The 22,609-nt window shown below is 42.5% G+C and overlaps 1 protein-coding gene across 1 annotated transcript in view; it reads left to right on the top strand.

Moving 5' to 3' along the window:
• Nucleotides 1-5,122: 5,122 nt before the first annotated feature.
• LOC145396089 (protein O-mannosyl-transferase TMTC1-like) overlaps nt 5,123-22,609 on the top strand; it is a 122,444-nt gene continuing 104,957 nt past the window's right edge. The window contains exon 1 of the mRNA XM_080269555.1: nt 5,123-5,577. Coding sequence (XP_080125681.1) covers nt 5,192-5,577 — 386 coding nt within the window. The 5' untranslated portion in view covers nt 5,123-5,191. The remainder of the gene's footprint in view (nt 5,578-22,609) is intronic.

Here is a 22,609-nt window from a genome sequence, read left to right as displayed (position 1 = left end):
TCTGCTCAACTCTACCAGCCATCTCCCGAACAACTCCAGTTCTCCTTCGCACTTCATCATTTCGCACCCGATCCATACGCGTCACTCCACACATACTCCTCAGACATCTCATCTCCATTACATTCAAACTTTTCCTCTCTGCTACACCCATATTCCATGTTTCAGCCCCATATAATGCAGTCGGTACCACAACACCCTCATACAGCCTTCTCTTTACATCCATTCTAAGCGAACGACATTTAAACACTTTTTTCATTCCTCCCAGCACCTTTCCTACTTCATTTATTCTAAACTTCACTTCTGCATCTATTCTTCCATCCACAGCAACATGTGACCCTAGATATTTAAAACAATCTACCTCCTCAAGCAACTCACCATTCAAAACTATATTCATCCCCCTACCATCTATCAACCTCGTACACTTCATCACTTTACTCTTATTCTCATTTACTTTCAATTTCCTCCTTTCACACACCCTTCCAAACTCCTCTACCAACTGTCTCAATCTCTCCTCTGAATCAGTCACCAGTGCAGTATCATCTGCAAACAGCAGCTGCTTCAGATTCCACTCTCCTCCATCAACATTTACCAGACTCAGACCACCTAAAACTCTTGCATTCACCTCCCTTACAACACCATCCATGTAAATATTAAACAACCAAGGCGACATCACACATCCCTGTCGCAGCCCCACTCTCACGGGAAACCAATCACTCACAGCATTTCCCACTCTTACACACGCTCTACTATTTACATAAAAACTTTTCACCCCTTTTAGTAACCTACCATCAAGTCCATACAATCTTAAAACAGTCCACAAAGCCTCCCTATCAATTCTATCATACGCTTTCTCTAAATCCATAAATGCCCAAAACACATCCTTGCCTTTCGCTAAATACTTTTCACACACTTGTCTCACAGCAAACACCTGATCAACGCATCCCCTCCCTCTCCTAAAGCCACACTGCTCATCACTAATCACTCCCTCTGTACCCTCTCTAACTCTCATAATTAACACTCTACCATACACCTTACCTACAACACTCAACAGACTTATACCCCTAAAGCTAGTACAATCATACTTATCACCCTTGCCTTTATACAACGGGACCACACAAGCACTTGCCCAGTCAATTGGCACCATACCTTTCTCAAAGCACACATTCAACAATCTTACTAACCAGTCAACAATAGTCACTCCACCACCCTTCAGGCATTCCACAGCACACCCATCCATACCTGCAGCTTTCCCTGTTTTCATCTCCTTTACTGCCTTCTCCACTTCTTCCTTCGTGATCAAAAAATCATTCAACTCTCCCAACACATTTATTCCTTGCACCCTTCCATCCGCCACAATCTCAGCCACCCTTTCCTCCTCTACATTTAACAATCTTTCAAAATACTCTGCCCATCTCTTCCTTACTGCATCCATCTCAATTAACATCCTTCCATCCTCTGCTTTTACTCGTTCTTCCTTCCCAGACTCTCCCTTTCGCACCCTTTTCACCTCCTTCCAAAACATTTTCTTATTCTGCTGAAAATTCTCTGTCAGCCGCCTACCCCACCTCTCATCTGCTGCCACTTTAGCATCACGCACAGCCCTTCTCGCTCTATTCCTCTTCTCCTTATACCTTTCATATGACATCTCATCCTTCCTCTGCAGCCACACTTCATATGCACGTCTCTTCTCAGCCACAGCCATACTTACTTCCTCGCACCACCATTCACTTCCTTTTCTTACACCACCACCCGCACGTCTCACACCACACACCTCTTCTGCATGCCCCACCACAGCACTCTTAAACAACTGCCATTCCTCCTCCATGCTGCCATTTTCCCGATCTTTCACTGCGTTCCACTCATCTTTCAATTTCTCCTGATACTCTATCTTTTTCTCTCTTTTATCCAACTCACTCACTTTCAAAACCTCCCTGCCACACCTAACCCTCCTAGCTCTCATCCATCTCTTACCTACTCTTAACTTTCCCTCCACCAGGTAGTGGTCAGACATACCTCCACCCTCCCTCTCAGAACTCTCACATCCAACAATCTTCCTATTACATTCCTAGACACAACCACATAGTCCATCAAGGCTCTATCAACAACCCTTCCACCCTCCTGTCTCACCCATGTATACTTATAAATATCTTTCTTCTCAAACAGCGTATTCCCAATCACCATCTCTCGCTCAACACACATCGCTATCATTCGTTCCCCATTTTCATTTCTTCCAGGCACACCATGCATACCAACTACACCTTCAACTGCTACATTTCCCACTCTAGCATTCAGATCTCCCATCATTACCACATTCACATTCGCTTCAAAACTCTGCAGACACTCATCAACATCATTCCAGAAAGACTCCCTCTCTTGTTCATCCCTTTCACTACCAGGCCCATATGCACTCACAAACACCCACAACTCACGTTCAAATTTCGCTTTCACCCACATCAGTCTCGATGACACCTCCTTCCATTCAATCACACATTGCTGAACTTTCGGACTCACTAACAAGGCCACACCTTCTCTTGCCCTTCCTCTATCAACACCTGACAATCTTCCATTCACACTTCCAAACATAGATTCCCCCTTCCCTTTCATCTTCGTTTCACTCAAAGCTAACACATCCAACTTTCTTCTCACAAACATTCTCCCAATCTCCTCCCTTTTAGCCTCAATCGTACTACATCCACGCACATTCATAGACCCAATCTTCAGGGTACGGGGATAACTCCATCCCCCATCCCTTTCTCTGGCCTGTCTCTTTTTAGGAACTACAAAACAGAGGAGGGGGTCCCTAGTCCCCTCACCCCGCCCCTTTTAGTCGCCTTTTACGACACGCAGGGAATACGGTGGCAGTATTCTTCCTAACACAACCTGGCCGCAGAGTAGTAGTACCACCCCATAGTGCGGCCAGGTTGTGTCCCCCCCGCCACAGGGGAGCTTCAATTCTCTCGAAGACCATAACTTTGCCCTTCCCTACATTCGCCATTAGATTCCGTTTCTTATACACTCTGCCAAACTCATTCACCAAGCCTTGCGTTATCACATGTACAAAATTAATGTGCCTGTTAGCGAGGGGGGGATATTAAGGAGAGAGCATTTATCGTTCAGGGCAACCCATTTATTTTGCGTCAGTGTGTTAATGAACGTAGGGTGATTAATGCTGCTTCTCTTTTGTTGTTGTTGCAGATTTCGAGACACGTCATGAAGTGGCAAGGAAGAAGGGATGTGCCGAATGCCTCACACAGGACACTGATACCAAGAGCCGACTGGAAAAGCTAATTTGGAAAGCTAAACTGGGAGATAGTAAAGACTTGCCTGGAAAAGCTAAATTACGAAAAACCAAGACTGGAAATGTTAATCTGGAATATCTAACCCGGAGGCTCTAAATCCGGAAAGCCGATCTGTCAAAAGCTAATCTGGAAAAGCTATACCTGGAGCATCTAAATCTGTAAAAGCTAATCTGACAAAAACTACTCTGAAAAGCTGACTCAGGAAGACAAAATTTGCGAAAGCTAATATTTGCAACAGTGAAGAGATGGCTGAAGATTCTTTAGTGAAAAATGATAAAAAAAAATAACTGCAAAAAAAAAGCTCATTTGTATTCTAGTGATGAGTTGTTAAAAAAAAAGCTAATCTGGGAAAAAGTGGTAGCTTGATTCACCACAGATGCGGGATTTAGCTGTGGAAAGTCGGTGTGAGTGATGTTTGAAGCCACAAGAATGAATAAAACAAAGCTAAATGTGGTGTACTTGTAGGAAGAGAGAGTAGCAGAGAAAGTAGTGTTGTTGTTAGAAGCAGAAAAGATAGTCCAACGTGGGATATGCATAGAAAAATACTGTAGGAGGTTGTAGAAGAAAAAAACATAGAATATTAAGGCTGTTAAAAATAATAGAAGCTAGTTCAGTCTGTGGTACATATGGGAAGGCAGTGTAGCTAGTGATTAAAAATATTTCAATACTAGTAAAGGTGGCTGCGGTATATTGGATGCAAGATGTAAAAGATGATTTAGTGGTGGACTTATGTAGGCAAAAAGTGTCGCAGCAGAAAGCAATAAAAAGGAATAAAAATAATAAAAGATAGTTCATTTTAAGGTACCATATATACAGATTAACAGTCTAGAAGCAAAGAGATAGAGCAGGTAAGTTGAGTGGGAGGGATACGCAGGGTAGAGCTTGGCGTCCCTGTTTTCACTAAGGGTTGGGGCTACACGCGACCCATCCTAGAGAGTGGCTAGAAGAAGGTATAAATTACTAAGTGCGGGATGCATGTAGGAACACAGAATACTTAAAGGTGAAGAGTAGATTGAAAAGTAATACATGTTAGTAAGTCTGTTCAGTGTTTGATATTTCTTTGGAAGGTAACCAGTGTCGTAGGTTGTGTGGAAATTTAGATTACAAGAAATACATACAAATAACTTAGAGTGGGATTTACTTAGGCAAGCAGCGTAGTTGAAAAGATAGCGTGAGTACTATGGCTAAAAGGAGCTAAGGAAGGATAACTTAGTGTGGGATTTATATGAGAACACTGTTTAGGTAGAAGTAATGGAAGAGAGTTCTGTGTGGGACGCATACAGGAACACAGTATAGCAGACTAAATTGATGAGGGTTATGTAGTTGGCAGAAGTAATAAAATGATAGCTGATTGTGAGATGTATGTTCTGTATAATTAACGTACTTACAAAGGGGTGTGGCTGGAAGAGGAAATTAAAAAAAAAAAAATAGCCTGTATGTACCCAAACAGCTCAGTAGCAAAGGTGGAGTGTGGCTGGAATATATACTAAAAGATGCCTCAATGTGACTAGCAATGATGGTGTCGGTATTGATGCTGCAAGAAGAATAATATAGACTGATCAAGGTGAATTTACATAAGCCAATGGTGAAGATGAGAAAGGTGCGATGTGGCTGCAAGACGCTATAAAAGATATGCTAATTTGATCAAGGATACTTGTGGACGTGTTGCTAGAAGTAATAAAAGATAATTCACAGTGGAATACACTAAAAGCAGAAGAGAATGGAAAAAAAAGGAAAGAGAAAAAACGGTGCCAGAGGTAAACTTGTGATGCGGCTAAAAGAGAAAATACAAGACAGGCGACAGTGACTAGCCAAGGTGAAATGTGGCTGGAAAAAGTAATAGGATATATTTTAATGTGACTAGCAACGGTGGCGTGTGTGAGAGCAAAGAGATGACGCCAGAGAGAGGCATTAGTGGAGCCTCGATGTTGGGTTCCCGTGGTGGCAGGACGGAGGGGGGCGCTGGTGGTAGTCTGCCCTCTTGCCAGTGCGCATCCAGGGGGCGCCACAATAGACCCCCTGGTTGGCGGGGGGCTGAAGGGGAGTCGCCTCCCCCCACCTGGCTCTACCTTACCGTGTGGATGGCCGCCGTCCTCGTCTACCTCAACGGCCTGACTGGAGACTTTGTACACGATGATGTTAGCGCCATTAAGACCAACCCGGACGTTCTGGGTACCAATCCTGTCTCGCACGTGTTCCTCAATGACTACTGGGGAAAACCAATGTCCGACCCCAGTTCACACAAGTCCTACCGTCCCCTCACCATCCTCACTTTCAGGTAGATATCACTCAGTTCTTCAGTTTTATACCCTGTTATTTATCGACATTTTTTACTTCTTCATACCCCTTTATCAATAACTTTACTGCATTGACGCATTTCTTCTTTTATCCTTTCTACCTTCAGACGATTTCATTCAGCTTAGGAAACATTATATTTTATTGAAGTGGTTAGATATTGCCTTCAAAACTCAAGATCTCTTTTAAGCTCTATAAAATCGTCTGGCGGTGTTCTAAAATAAAAACTAAGTCTTTAGATTGAAGAGGTTAACTTAATACCTGACGCACTGGCTCTCTGAAGAAGTGTATGTCCCTCTTCCTTGTTTTTTCGATCCTACCGCACCTCGTCCTTAGCTGGGAGTTAAGGTGATATTGATGATGATGATGAGTATTGATATGAGTATAGATGATTGATGATGATGATGATGATGATGATGATGATTTGATGAGTACTGATGATTGATGATTATTGATGAGGATGACAATGATAAGCTATATATGTTAAACCTATGTCTGACCCACGACAACAAGTTCTACAGCCCTCTTACCATATTCATCTTCAGGTATGCATCACTCACTCAGAAGGATGAAGGTAGATGGTAGACTGATTTTGTGAGAATTATCAGGAGTTTATCACTGGAGTCCTTTTTTTCACCTCATTCTTTCCTATATCATTCAGTTTCTTTTCCTTGACGCACTGATTGATTCCTGTGTTTTTTTGTTATCTTTCTGCCGAGATGATTGAATTTCACCTTCATTAAGTATTATATATTTTTAGACCCTGATATCCAACACTACTCCTGCATCTCTGACCAAATTATCTATGATTGAAGCCACACGTTTGACATTACTAGCGAGGAGTTCCTACTGAAGTGTATTATAAACAAAGAGACAGATAGATATAATTAGATGTAAATATAAACAGATATAGTGGGGTAAATATACGTAGATTTAGACAAACAAGTATGTAAACATAGAAAGTAGATTATTAGGCAGAAAATATGTCGATACTTACCGGAGATAGACTGACAGATAGACAAACAACTGGATAGAAATTAAAGACACACATAGACATCTGCTTCCCACCAAAATTATCATTGGGAGTATGTACACGTCTGAGCTAACACGTGAGGAATTCCTATTGAAGAGCATTATAATACCAGACTCAGGCGGTGGGTATTCGTGGTGTTAATTGTGTATGTATGAGTTTGGGGGGAGGGGATTGTGTGAGGATTGTGTGTGTGTGTGTGTGTGTGGAGAGGGTGTGTGTGTGTGGGAGGGGGATGGAGGTTGTGTGTGTAGGGGGGTGAAGGTTGTGTATGTGTGTAGGTGTGTGTTAATATACTTGTGCGTAACATGTGTTTGTCTGTTTGCATGCATTTGTGAGTACTTCTATCTATCTATCTATCTATTGCCAGACGCCTCAATCCCGTTTGGGGTGGCCACAAACAAATAGCCTCCAAGTCGCCCTGTCCTTCATCCATTTATTTTGATTCTTTGTCCTTTAACAGAACCATCTATCTTTTTTTTTGCCATTCATGTCTCTTTATGCAGTCTCTCATTTACCCATTTCACCATTTTGCTGATATGCATTTATGTGTTACCATTCCATCTACACACACTCTACCCTACTTTCCTTCCCGTGGTTCTCCACACACTTCATCTGTATGTTTCTTATACAGTTCAGTCAAATGAACCCACATCTCCTCAACAGTCCCATTTCCACTGCTCTCACTCTAGGCATTTAACTCTTCTGCCATACCATAGTTTCGCCTGTGTTTTGATGTAGAAGCCAATACACTTTCATGTAATTCCCTTGCAGCCTCCATACTCATTCTTCTGTTACACATCGAAGCCCTAACCTAGTCAATCCAATTACGTGTTTAGCATTGTATTCTTGCAACCTCCTGACGATTTTGCTAAGATTGGGGAGACGATTAGTACTTATGAGGTTATGTAAGGGCTCTGTTAACCCTTTCACGGCCTTTTTTTTTTTTTTCCTTTTTTCTAAGCTAAATGTAATCGTTTAAAGGCAGCAAGGATAAAACAGAAAATACGTCACTGGATTGAAGGAGTTAATAGGGCGGGCCATATTTCTTCCTTTAGCCACTCCTCTCTTCATTGCCATTACATATTTGTGTTTCTTTTCTCCCATGTCACCTTGGTACCTAACCTTTTCCACCAGCTGAAGCCTTTCTTAATTTACCAAAACATCGCACCGAGCACCATCTTCTCTTTAGACCGCCATCACCTTTCTCATATTACATACTACTTTCAAACGACCTCTCACAGACGTTCACAGTTTCTCAAAGGCCTAGAACTTCCTATTACACCTACACATGCCACCACTTAAGCGCAAGTATTTATCATCCGTACTGATTACATGCTACGGTGGTCTCATTCAAGGCTGGTGATGGTATAAGGGGAAATGTTTTTATGACGTGTGGCAGGGTCTTATAAAAAGAAAAAACAGTGAACATTCATTAACTTCAAGTCCACAATTTATTCCCTGCCCCATCCTGGATTCAGTTTCACCTCCTCGCAGATAACATGGTCCATTCACTTCAACAACACCTTGTATTCACTATCATCACGCAACACGGTATCATCTTTATACCTAGAAGTACTCCAGTCATCACAGTTCATCACCATCTTGGCTCCCCTTATCATAACTCTTGATTTAACATTTCTCATAACCTCATCCAGTATAAATATTAAACAATCATAGGGACATACCACACCCTTGTATCGACCCAACACTGATATGAAACCACTCACCCACACCTCCATCTAACCTTACCCATGCTTCAGTACCCTCATAAAGAGTTAACAGCATTCACACACACACACACACACACACACACACACACACACACACACACACACACACACACACACACACACAATTAACATCTGTGTATTTACCGTTCCCATATATCAATTTCTTTCACTTTATTCCTTCACTTATTAATACTAAGATAAAAACACCACCACTTTCCAACCCCATGCACACAGACGAAAGCCATCTCCTATTTCAGCATTTTCACACAACGTTAACTTCAACAGGGAAAGGTTTCTAAATAGCCAGGCCAACTTTACCAAGCACTGCAGCATGAAACTCTTGACATTTAGCATCATTACTCTCGGCAAAAACTGTACCCGTAAAAGACAGTCATATGCGAACTTTGTTAATTTACGTAATGTATGTTGAGAAGTAACACCCAACCTGGTGCTGATGTTATGAGGCTTGTAATGTGGTGTGGTGTGGTGTGGTGTGGGGTGATGTGGTGTAGTGTGGGGTGGGTTGGAGTGGGGTTGGGTGGTGATCTGTGGTGTGGTATGGTGTGGTGTGGTGTGGGATGGGATGATGTGGGGTGGGGTGGGGTGGTGTGGTGGTGCGTACTGTTGGATAGTCTTATGTGGGGTGATGTGAGACAGAGTGGTGGTGTGTGGTGTTGTATGGTGTAGCAGTGTGTGTAGTGGATGGTGTGGTGAAGTGTGCTGTAGGCTACTGTGGTGTGGAGTGATGCGATGTGGTGTGGTATGGCGTGGTTTGGTGTGGTGTGGCGTCGAGTGGTGTAGTCCAGTGTCCCCCTATCGTCACCACTCCACCTCATTGCAGCTCCTTATCTTATTCACACTTTCGGCACAGTACATGTTTCCTCATCCCATCTCCCGCGGAACAGTGAAACACAAGGTAGCCTGTATGAGAGCGATGCGTGCTTACTTTCCTCTTCTTTTAGGACTGGTTGGAGAAATTTTTAAATTATACCATTCCTTTAAGAATAATTACAGGATACACTAAGATCATTTATTTACTTGGGTAGTGATGAGTAAGGATGTAAGTTTGGGGGATGAAGTGCTTGAAAGGGCACAACAGGAAAGATTGCTGATTCACAGTGATACAAATAGGGAAGTGGCATGTACGTAAAAAAAAATGCGTGGTAGTATTGAGGTACCCACTCTAACGTATGGAAGAGAAGCTTGGGCTTTGTTGATAAGACACAAGTCAAGAGTGAGAGCAGTGGAAATGAGTTATTTGAGAGGAATATGTGGAGTCACATGGAGGGACAGACTGACAAATGAAGAAATGAAGGAGTGCTGTGGTGTGGATGTGGATGTCTTATGAAGCGTTAGGAGAAACACATTGAGGTAGTTTGGCCATGTGGAAAGGATTGAGAGTGAGAGACTAACAAGGAGAGTGTATGTGAATGAGGCGGACGGGGAGAGAGGGAGGGGTAGACCGAGGATGAGAATGAGGGATGGGGTAGAGAGATATATGAGAGAGGGGATGTGTGAGTTGGGGGGAGGGCAGAGAAATGCAGAGGACAGGGTGACATGGAGGCTATTTGTTTGTGGTATCCCCTTGCGGGATTGAGGCGTCTGGCTATAGACAGATAGATAGACTAAGACCACAAATATAGGTCACTTAAAGCAGTAATAAAAAATATTTCCAGTCATGGATCAAATGCATAAGAAAGACACACAGTTCATAGGTTCAGCTCCAGACTCATCTCACCATCGTAATTTCATGCTGCATCACCCCGTCCACGAAGAAACTAAATATGAACATTGCCCAACGCTGCTCAGAGGTTCACAGCAGCGTCCCCCTCCCTCCATCCAAGCTCACAAGCACATACATAAACACACAGCCGCCACAGCCACCCAAAACCTTCAATCAGTTGGCATCCTTAACGAACCACCACCAGGCATCCACTCCTCAGAAGCTACCCTACCCAGAGACACGAGCACACCCAGCCAGACTGCGATAAGTCACCACCTTTCCCTCTTATAATACCAAGACATATTACAACTCACCAACACTCCACTACACACACACACACACACACACACACACACACACACACACACTGCAATGCATCCCCCCTACACCACATCACACTTACCTTCCTCCTGCACAGCACTGTCACAAAGCAGACACTCCTTCAACATTACCTCAACAAAAGACCCCTGTGAGAGACCGGTTGGAGAGGCCAATTTCCTGCAGCCGTGGTTTTATGTCCATATGGGTCTGTGATTTCAACAAGAGCAGTAGCAGCCACGCCCATGCTGGCAAGCCTAGAGTACCCATTTTTACAGTACGAGTATATTACCCACGCCCACCTCCACCACCCACCACCGCCACCACCACCCATCCTGTCCACTCCTACCCATACATTTTTAAATTTCTCTCTCCACACCAGACTTTTAAGAGAAATCTGTTCTCATCGTCAACGCCACCCCTTTTACGAAGCTCATATTTACAGTGGTCCATCCACCACCACTCCTACCCATCCCTATCCACCCACACCGCCCTTCTATCCTCCCTCTCAAACTTTTAAGAGATGAAAAAATTTGGGACACGTAGGAAGACTGCTGGGCCTAAGAAATCGGGACATTTAAGCCCATGTCTGGAGTCGGAAACATAAAAAAGTATATGAATAAAACAAGAAGGAGCACTCAGAATGCATCATCGGTGCCCAGCAATTGATTTAAGGGTCAAACATTAGACTTTGACCTTAGATAGTTTGCTCTCAAAATCGCGTTGCCTCTTTATTGAATGACCCTGAACCCTTCCACCAAGTTTGGTCCAAATTGGATAAAAACTGAGTTGGTCTTGCCGAATGACCTTGAATTTTGACCTTTTCCTGAGCCTTTGACCCTTGCTCTGAAAATCTAATCCCGTTATCCTGTATTACACTGAACCCTTCCATCAAGTTTGGTCTAAATCGGATAATGTTGGAGTTCACCTTGTATTGTGACCTTAACCTTTCTCCCTCACACTCCTCCTTCCCTATTCCGTGTTTCAGGCTCCACCATTCACCCCCCACCCCACCCCACCCTTCCTCCTCCTCCCCACCCCACCTTTCTTTCCCCTCCCCACCCCACTTTTCCTCCCCCTCACCCAACCCACCCTTCCTTCCCCTCCCCACCCCATTTTACCTCTCCCTGCCCACCCCATCCTTCCTCCCCTTCCACATCCCACCCTTCCTCTCCCTCCTCACCCCACCCCACCTTTCCTCCCTCTCCCCCACACTCTTAGCTTCCCACACCTCACCACCGTATATACATTTCTCCCTTACTATAACTGACTTCTCTTCATCTGATGGGACTGCAAAACTGCACTCTCACAACCTGAATAAGAAGTTGTTGTTGCATGAAATTCTATGGTCCTTAGTTCTGAGGTGGGAATGAGCTTTCTTGGTTTCAACAGTCCATTCACCTTAACTTGGCCCAGATTTTCATCCTTTTGCAGCTTATTTCATGCAATTCAGTGGCAGAATGAGACAATACTATGGTTTGGACATAGTATCAAGGACTTGCTGAACTTTGATTTGACTGTAAGAAAGAATAAACAAAAGGCACTTTCTTAAACATTGTGAACAGATGGACTGTCTTCGATATCTTACTCCCCTTATTTACGCCAAAATCGAGGCATAACATTCTTCACAAAGTATTAGATCTTATGCCAAAGCTTTTTTCAAGCGACATTTTTCTGTTCTAACGCGATTTATGCTGATGCTACGAAGATTATCAGGGGTCGACATTTTCAACTTCCTTGTACCCCAAAACTCGCCAGTGGATAATCGTGTGAGTGGATGGTGCGATGAGCGAAAGGTCCATCCTGAATACTGGACTGAAACAAGGCCGTGTCGTGTCAACATGATTGTTCAGTGGAGTACAGAGACAGGGAATAGCAGGGACATGTGGAAGTGCAGTGGGTTTGAAGGAAAGTGTGGTTCTAGCAGTTGAGGTGGTGGTGGTGGTGGTGGTAGTGCAGTAATAGTAGTAGTAGTAGTAGTGGTGGTAGTAGTAATAGTAGTAGGTGTTGTTATTGTTATTGTTGTTAGCCCCAGGTTTATCTCACACGTGAACCCGGTGAACGGCAGGCAGAAATAGCACTTCTCAGACAGTCCACCATCTCGCTTTTGACTGCCAGAGAGGGAATTTGGCAGGTGGGAATACTCTACTATTCTGTTTGGAAATGATGCAGTGTTGACAACCGACGAAGGACGGGAGTTACAGTGTCTGAGAGATAAACTTGGTGATGAGAGTGAAAGACGTGGTTCAGCAGTATATTCAGGAAAGAAAAAGAAAGAAAAAAAGAAAAGAGAAGAAAGAAAGATAAAAAAGTATGGTGTTTGAATGAGACTGGGAAAATTTTTTGGCAAGACGCTATATGGGACGGAAGTGAAGAATGTCAAAATATTCAGTCCTCGTTTTTTTTTTTTTCTTACGATTTTGGACACTGGCTATGAAGTCCAATCCCTCGGTCAAGCAGTCCACCTGTGAGACACCAAGAAAAGGCTGGTCCTCAACAGCTCTCCTATGTCACCTGACACTTTGGCACTAGAGTTGATGTGTTCTGGAAAGGTTGGGTGAGAGGGAGAGACAGGTTAGGGCTTGGATTCTTTATTTCCTCTGACGTTCCGGGCTACAAGGAACCCAGACTCCCTGAAGATGGTTTCTGTGTAGCCCAAAACGTTAGAGAGTGTAAGGAATTTAAGCTCTTATCTGTGTCTCTCTCCCACCCAACTTTTCCACCCTTGGCGTTGGATCACCTTGACTTTTTTTCATCTGATGGAACCGAGCCACTCTCATCACTTGAACACTAAGTCGTGGTGGCATAAAATTCGACAAGCCTTAGTTATGAGGAATGAATCTCCTACGTTAATAATCATCTCAGCCGTACAATCTAACTACACCTGGCTACTGATCTGAAAGGGGTTAGAGATCGTTGTCAGGTTATAATAAATGCTCCATACGATCTCAGTGATATGTTAGGGATATCACACTCAATTCTGGTATTAGTGGAGGTATTATAATGGCTAGACAGTGAATCGTTATGGAAGAAAACTGATTACTTTAGTATCATATTCAGATCCATTACCTGTTTTTTATTTAAGCTGGGATCACACTTTCAACCAGTCATTCCACAGCCCACAGTTCTTTCTCCTCGGCATCTACCTTCCCAGACAGCGTTATGCTCAAAGATGGTTGTATGACACATGTAGTGGAAGAATGAATGCAGCAAGGAGAGAATGAGGTCGGGATGATGAGTTTTTTTTTTTTTTTATGTGAGGAAGAAGGAACCAAAGGCCGCGAGTCCTCAATTATTGTTCCTTCCAAGAGAAAAACAAAATACAAGATGATGATGATGATGATCTCGATAATGGGTGATGATACTGATGATGAAATTGATGAAGGATTATGGATGATGATGGTGATTATTGACTGATGATTGGTTGATGATGATGACGATGATTAAAATAAAGATAATGATGATAATTTTAGTGTCACAACAATTTCCCCCATCCTCCCTTCCATCCCCTACCAAGCTTCACCCCAACATAAGGACAGGGCTTGAAGAGGAATGCAGTTTCTGGGTGTGAGGGTAATTCTCCCATCTCTTAGAAAACAGTATTATATATGGTGAATGTAGTGGTGGTGTGCAGTGGCCATGGTTATGAAGGAGAAGAATGAAGGCGTAAAGAAATGATCGATTGGACTGTCTTAGGAGCCCCCCGCCACACCTCACCTCACCCCACCTCGCCTCACCCCTCCTTACATCACCCCAAAACAACCCGGAAATTACATGATGGAGGTTGATTACTACCACATGTATCCACACACACACACACACACACACACACACACACACACACACACACACACACACACACACAAAAGTACGAGAACAACCATTAAGTCTACGGTTTTGTGGACCCAGATTTCAATTATAATGCAGCCACCAAAATCTTCACAAGCAAACAGGACTTGGTATGACTGTATGGTGAAAATCTGTTCGTTTCCTAGTCTTCTCTTAATAAGCAGTCACAGTTAGACCAGGGTGACTACTGCATTTAGAGATATATGAAATTAGCAGTATGTGCGGAGCTGTGTACAAAAACTTAAAGCAGACGTGTAGGCACAACTGGAAGTAATTAAAGCAAAACAGACTCATGATATAAACAAATCTAGCAGCCACAATGTAGGCAAAATAGACATAAAAAAGGCAATGGGTAGAGATGTAGGCAAAATCCTGAAGCAGATCTGTAGCTATCTGTCTGTTTATAGCCAGACTCCTTAATCCCGTAAAGGGTGGCCACAAATAAATCGCCTCCATGTCGCCTTGTCCCATGCCATTACGCTGCCCTTCCTCCTGCTCACACACCCGTCTCTCATGTACCTCTCCACTCCATTCCTCCATCTCATCCTAGGTCTCCCACTCCCTCTTCCCCCTCCGCCTCACTCCCGTACACTCTCCTCGTTAGTCTCTCGCTCTCTATCTTCTCCACATGACCAAACCACCTCAGTGTATTTCTCCTAACGCTTTCTATCACATCCACATCCATATCACAACGCTCCTTCACTTCCTCACTCGTCAGTCTATCTCTCCACGTAACTCCACATGCTCCTCTCAGCCAGCTCATTTCCTCTGCTCTCACTCTTGACCTGTGTCCTTCCAGCAAATACCTGACACTCGAAATAAATGAAAAAATGAAAAAGAAATAAAAAGGATAGTTGTTAGGAGAGTGAACGAAGTAATCATAGTATTCTCAGTGGCCGCAAAAATAAAAATAAAAAAAATGTAAGAAAATTAGCATAAATATGAGAAGATTAGCAATGTGTGTGTGTGTGTGTGTGTGTGTGTGTGTGTGTGTGTGTGTGTGTGTGTGTGTGTGTGTGTGTGTGTAGGAATATTAACTAAGCTATGAAAAAACTGGTGTGTGTTGGTGTGTGGGTACTTATGTGTCAGAAAATTTGCATAGTTGTGTTGAAATCATCAAAGTGTGTCGCTGTGTGTAAGTGTAGATAAGAAAATCAGCAGAAATATAAGGAAATAGCAACATCTCTAGTTGTAATTATATTTGTGTGTGTAAATGTGTATGTAGTTGTGTGTAAGTAAATGAGCAGAGTGTGTTTGTAGTTGTGTGTGTGTGTGTGTAAATGTGTATGAAAGTCTGTATAAATGAGCAGAGTGTGTATGTACCTGTGTGTGTGTAAATGTGTATATAGCTGTGTGGGTAAATGTGCATGTAGTTGTGTGTGTGTGTGTGTGTGTGTGTGTGTGTGTGTGTGTGTGTGTGTGTGTGTGTGTGTGTAAATGTGTATGCAGTTGTAAGCAAATGAGCAGAGTGTGTGTGTAGTTGTGTGTGTGTAAATGTATATGTTGTTGTGTGTACGTAAATGAGCAGTGTGTAGTTGTGTGTGTAAACGTGTATGTAACTTGTGTATAAATGAGCAGAGTGGATGTGTAGCTGTGTGTGCGTGTAAATGTGTATGTAATTGTGTGTAAGTAAATGAGCAGAGTGTATGTGTAGTTGTGTGTGTGTAAATGTGTATGTAGTTGTGTTTAAGCAAATGACCAGAGACTCAGGAAAATTAGGAGTGTGTGTAGTAGTGTGTAAAAACTCAGAGCAAATACGGCATCCCTGGGTGTGCCTCTGCCAACACGGGGTAATTAAGACGGGTTAACAACACGGGTGCTGAGTGAGGCAGTGATAACTCCTGCCGGTAGTACATGCTACGTGCAACGCCAAACACCCTCCATGTGAGTGTGTGAGCAAACAGACAGCGACAAATACACACACAGACACGTACACGCACCATCGCTACAGACATGCACGCACGTATACAAGCCTCACACACACACAAACACAAAAGAAGAAAAAGAAGAAGTAGAAAAAGAAGAGGAAGAAGAAGAAGAAGAGGAGGAGGAGGAGGGAAGGGACAACAAGACGAGGAAGGAAGAGGAAGAGGCAGAGGAAGGTCCGCGAAGTAATTACAAGCAACCACGTCCCAGCCTTGCCAAGAAATTACGATTAAACTGAAAAACCAGTTGAGAGTGAAGGCTGGAATCGTTAAAAAGAAAAAAAAAATAGCTTCGTTCCACCGTCACACGTTCCTATTCTCGATGGAGATGGAGATTTCGTAACCCCTCCTTGTTAGCGATTTATTCTGCACATTAAAGCTAAATATCCTCTTGAACTTACTGAACTGCCGATAATATAACGAAATAAGTAAACGGGAAGAGAATGTTGAGGTATAACATGAAAATAAATCGCTAAGAAAGAGGAGCTACGAGGCGTCCATATCCTCTCCCACTGATGCTAATATACGCTTTATTTCTATAGTTCATTCATCTTAACTTGGTCTATATTTTCGTCCTTTTGCAGCTTCTTTCACGTAGCTCGGTGACAGAATAAGATAATGCTACAGCTCTACATCCACTTCATGGCACTTCTTCGTGACTAGCATCATGTTCTGGTGTCAATCTATTGGTATAACTTAGTATTTAAGATGAAGAGATGACAATTTTAGGCCAAAGTAGAAGAAAAAAGGGTATAACAAATGCCCCCCACCTGGATACGCAGTGACACAAGCGCCATTAACCAGAGACGTACGTGTGTGTGTGTGTGTGTGTGTGTGTGTGTGTGTGTGTGTGTGTGTGTGTGTGTGTGTGTGTGTGTGTGTGTGTGTGTGTGTGTGTGTGTGTGTGTGTGTGTGTGTGTGTGTGTGTGTGTGTGTGTGTGTGTGTGTGTGTGTGTGTGTGTGTGTGTGTGTGTGTGTGTGTGTGTGTGTGTGTGTGTGTGTGTGTGTGTGTGTGTGTGTGTGTGTGTGTGTGTGTGTGTGTGTGTGTGTGTGTGTGTGTGTGTGTGTGTGTGTGTGTGTGTGTGTGTGTGTGTGTGTGTGTGTGTGTGTGTGTGTGTTCAGGACTGCAAAACACAGCGGGAGGAGGATCAACTGAACAATATGGTAGATAATTAGAAGCCCAGTGTCACAGTAATTTATTTTTATTATTTCATCTTTTATTCCCCCATCAGGATCGTAGGAGCACGGGGCTAGGCTACTTAGTTCAGAGATTAGAGGGGAAAATGACCAATCGCTCTTCCCTGGGTAGTATTATGGGAACAGCAAACCTCACCTATTCCTCATATTTAAACCTGTACTGCTGTATCTAAAATGTCACTGATCATTGTCGAAAAAGAAGAAGAAGAAGTAGAAGAAAAAGAAGAAAAGAAGAAGAAGAAGAAGGAGGAGGAGGAGGAGGAGGAGGAGAAGAAGAAGAAGAAGAAGAAGAAGCAAAAGAAGAGCGTCTTAACTCAAAACACCGTGTAAAATGTACCAGTAATCCAGCGAGACGCTTGGAAAGACATGTAAACATTCTGCAGTTCTTAAGACCGTGGATATCCATTATACTGTGAATATGGACTCTTCATGAAGCGTGTTAATTACTCACAAAACAGTATTATTAATTAAATTACTCACAAAACAGTATTATTAATTTTAAGTATTATTAATTAAAAGTAACCTTCATGAAAAGTTGGTGTTGGTAGTATGGCCTATCAAATATTTAGACATCTTCGTGCTCTGTCGTTTCATACTTGTGACATTAAAATACACACACACACACACACACACACACACACACACACACACAAAGCCAATACAATACTCTGACTTTCACATGCACCGCTCTCATTACTAGCACCTTGTCCCATTCCGCACTTGGCCATCATGACGAGGAGTTAATTCTGACTGTAACTCTTCCTCCTTGTAAAACTTCCTGCCCTTGATTGAACAACATGAGAACCAACCGAGACTGCATGACTGAATATTTGTGAATCTACGTTATGAGCCAAGACGACGTTATTCTTGCTACGAGTATAATCCCGTTCACAAACCACCTGTTGTACGTCTTCCGCAACCCACAGGCCAATTTTTTTTTTACATCTTCCTTAACCCACAAGCCACCTTTTTTTTTACGTCTTCCGTACCCCACAAGGCGTATTTTTTTTAAAGTCTTTTACAACCCACAAGCCATCTTCTTTTGAAGTTTCCTGCAACCCACAAGCCATCTTTTTTTTCTTTTTACATCTTCTGCAAGCCACAAGCCATCTGCTTTTTGTCTCCTGCAGCCCACAAGCCATTTTCTTTTTACGTCTTCCGCAACACACAAGGCATCTTCTTTTTACGTCTTCTGCAGCCTGCAAGGTATAAGAGGGTAATGATTGTTGACTTCCTAGCCATTTTCTTGTTCTATTTGCTTTCTATAAAAGAAAACGTATATTTAAACCATTACACTGTCAGTACCCCATAATATATATAACAGGCCCATCGTGATACCAAACAATTGCCAATATTGTCCCAGAATGTCTTTTACCTTCTCGTTAGAACTGAGGACACAGAAAATTGAGAATGAAAAACCGCTTTGAATTAGAAAAAAATGACAACGATTTTCACATTTTCTCTCTCAAAATGGCGCTGTTTGTTTATTAGGAGATAAAGAGAGGGAGAGAGAGAGAGAGAGAGAGAGAGAGAGAGAGATAATTGAAATACCATTCATAAATTATACATGGCTTATACTTTTACTGTAATTACCAAACAACTGAAATATCGTGTGAAAAACATGCTCTCTCTCTCTCTCTCTCTCTCTCTCTCTCTCTCTCTCTCTCTCTCTCTCTCTCTCTCTCTCTCTCTCTCTCTCTCTCTCTCTCTCTCTCTCTCTCTCTCTCTCTCTCTCTCATTATCTATCTTTCTAGCTACCTTTCTGTTTGTCTGCCTGTCTATGCATGTTTATCTGTTTATTTATCTAACTATAGGTATCTACATTATCTATCCACCCATCTATCTATCTATTTATCTATCTATCTATCTTGACTTTCCTTAGACACCCAACATGTCCTATTTTCTTTAACGATACCCCCAGCGACGCAGGTAGACGGTCAAAAAGTCACGATTGTTTTTGCCTTACAGTTTTTTTTTTTTTTTTTTTAGATTTTGGAAACTCCTAGCAGTCTCCTTGGCCTTTTTGTCTTGAAAATATTACTTCACCTATTGTGATAAATTTTCATGGAGACAGATAGATAGACGTAGATGGAGACTGGTGGGTAGACAGATAAATAGAAAGATAGAGAGATAGGTAGGTAGACAGATAGGACACACTATAAGAGGAGGAGTTATTGAATAGACATCTAGCCCCTCCGGTTCATCCTGATCAAGATAGATTAGTTAAAAAATGACGACATTCACCCTATTTCCAAATTTCCCACTGTAATGAAGCACTGGCGGGATCCTTTTAATTTTTTTTAGATTAGCGTATAAATTAGACTTTTTTAATTTTTTTTTAATGTAAGATTCATAAGTAAGGGGTTCCATTAATGTGCAGTACTTCATAGTGTGCACATCTGAAGTCACATAACCTTACCATCTTCCCCAGGTTTCATTCACAGAAATCTGCCTCAATCCACCAACATTTAAGCGCTCCCAGTGACCCTTGACCTTTATCAGTGACCTTCGGCGATCACCCACCCACCACACTACACCAAGAGCCATGTCTCGCAAAAATATTCATAAAACCAGGGATGAAAGAAGAGAGTGGGAAGACGGAGGAATCAGGGGACATTGTGGGTTACATTCCGTCCTTCGAATCATGTGGACTTTATATCGGTTTCTTCTTGCTAGACAGGGAGGTCCATAAATAGCGCTCTGCTGCAAAATAAGAACATCACCTGGCGATATCTTAATGTGTTGTGGGGAAAGCTCAGCCTGCAGGTGTGGGCGTGGATGTAGCGGTGAGAGTATTAAATTACCGACGCCGGGTGAACCAAGAGAAGAAATCGCCCAGACACACTTATTCACCTTAGGGGAGACTTTTCGAACTAGAGGAGGTAAATATAGCCTTCATAAACCCCCTTTCTGTAACAGGTCCTTTCTAACCTGCTTGAGTTTCTGAAAAATGAAAAAAGAAAACTTGTATATAGCGAAGTTCCCTCTCTGTTCATATCGAATGAGGGTTCATATTACACCGAAACTATTCCATCTTCTCACACTCTTCTCACACTCAACAAAACCATGTAACCCCACTCCACAGCAGAGGACTATGAAACCTGAGTAGGATAAGGAATAATATCATAGTGAGCCATAGAGTTTTCTGTTACACTCCCGGGTGCTATGACAACGCTTTCTTGTACAACCTCCGTCTGAACAAATAGAGCACTTTCTCTTTGAACCTCGTCTTGTGTCCCGACCTCTCCCATCAAGCTATGTAATTCGTTGTCGTAGGTGAGGGCGCCACCTATTCACTCATTGGATGTAGTGGTGTCTTTCAGTGTCTCTGTACTATATGACAAGCCAAATTATTTACTGTAACCAAGAAAACCATTTACAGCGCTGGGTGGCAACCCAGATGACGCCTGGTGCTCAAGTGGGTTAAGGCACTCGAAATAGACGGAGCTTTCAGGGGTTTATATCCGAGAGGTGATTAGAGTATATTACTAAGATAATGCGACTTAGGGATGGCAGACTGTTAACCCTCACTTTAATTTTCGGGACTGTGTAGCCTAGCCCCGGACTCCTATGTTCCTAAATGGGCAGAGATATTGGGTTATGGATGGATAGATATTTTTATTTAATTTAAGCAACACACAGCATTATTAATTCAAGACACAGTCCTCTAATGTAAGCTGATGTAAATATGCGCAATACCCAGCCTGATGCAAGAGGTCGCCGCCCCCTCCCACCTCCCGTATGTACAACTGTTGCTTTGACTCCCTGTCACTCACCGCCACCCTTGGCCTTGTCAAAACGCAGGATTCATGGCAACACGGATTTGACCGTTTTCATTCATTCATTTCGATGATACATTGTTCGTGCTATTCATGCAACCGCCAGACAATAACAGTCAGTTTAGGAGAGGTCTTTTTTTTAATGAAGAGGTTTGATGAGGTAAATTCGTCTATAATAAAGGTTGTAACGTGGGATTCACCGCTACCTGCAATGTGCTTCAGCTATGAAAGTCTTGGCTAAGCTCACGGCACACTTCACTTAACAGATATAGATAAAACAAGTCTTTGATAGGGCTGGACGTGCTTTAATTGACCCATATCGGCTCGAATAGGTTCAGAGCAAATCATCTTGGCCTTTACTACCGACATGCAAAAACTCAAACCTATAGGTCAACTCGAAATGTGCTTTTGGACAAAATGCTAAAGTTTTAACCATACTCCCACTGGAAACTTTGACCAGATTATTTTGGGATATGGAGCCTGAATCCCAATAAAGCCTTCACTAATACATTCATCTGTATAGTTCATTCATTTTCACTTAGCCCAGAGTTTCGTCCTTTTGTACTTTATTTCCCGTAGCTCAGTGGCAGAAAGAGACATTACTACAGCCCAGCATGCATTGTGTGGCCCCTCTTCGTGACTGCCACTGTAGCCAGTGTTAATCCCTTGTTATAACTCAACATTTGTGATAGAAATATAGCCATTATAGGCCAAACTTAAGTGAACAGAGTATAGTTGACCCCTGCACACCGATGACGCCTTTTATATTCTTCTCTTGCTATCCCCAGATGATAGTATTCAATTTTCGAAAGAGATTTTGAATCATAGAGATTAGATAAAGTGTTCACTGATCCTTCACTGCAAAAAGCCTCCTCGTAGATAAATAAAACCAAAAGATACCAAGAATAAACCACTGAAAACACGTCATCGCTGGATTAAGCAATTCTTTTTTTCCAGACGATAACAGAGGAAGGAAAAGCGAAGTAAACATATAAAAGAAATCCGTACACCAGAAGGGTATAATCTTAACATCATCGAAACTGAGTACGTTTTCCCTTTCAGTTTGATGACGGGAAGTATTTTCTTTACTTTTAGCATGATCCAGACGATTTTATTCAGCTCAGGAGAGATTTACTGAACTGGAGGGGTTAGGTATAGACTTGAACAACCCCTACACTGCTCCAGGGATCTTAATATGCTTAATAAAACCGTCTGTAGGCAGCAAAAATTAAAAATAAAACAGGTCATCGGATTGGAACAAGCTAAGTCTCTATCACCTCCACCCTCGGCGTTGTTAATGTGGATAATTCATGGAACCAGGGATTTCGGTGTTTTTAAAAATTTTCCTTTAACTTGGACTAAAATTGCCATCTCTCCATCTTGAATGCTGAGTGGTAGCAATAGATTAACACTCAGATACGATCCTAGTCACGAAGAAGTTCTGTGGAAAGGATATAGAGC

The sequence above is a fragment of the Coenobita brevimanus genome, chromosome 34 (genome assembly GCF_032717465.1).
Source record: "Coenobita brevimanus isolate Jiangsu-jjx chromosome 34, ASM3271746v2, whole genome shotgun sequence".
NCBI classification, from domain to species: Eukaryota; Metazoa; Arthropoda; class Malacostraca; order Decapoda; family Coenobitidae; genus Coenobita; species Coenobita brevimanus.
Note: the sequence above shows the minus strand (reverse complement) of the source record. Positions and strands in the feature narration are given on the sequence as shown.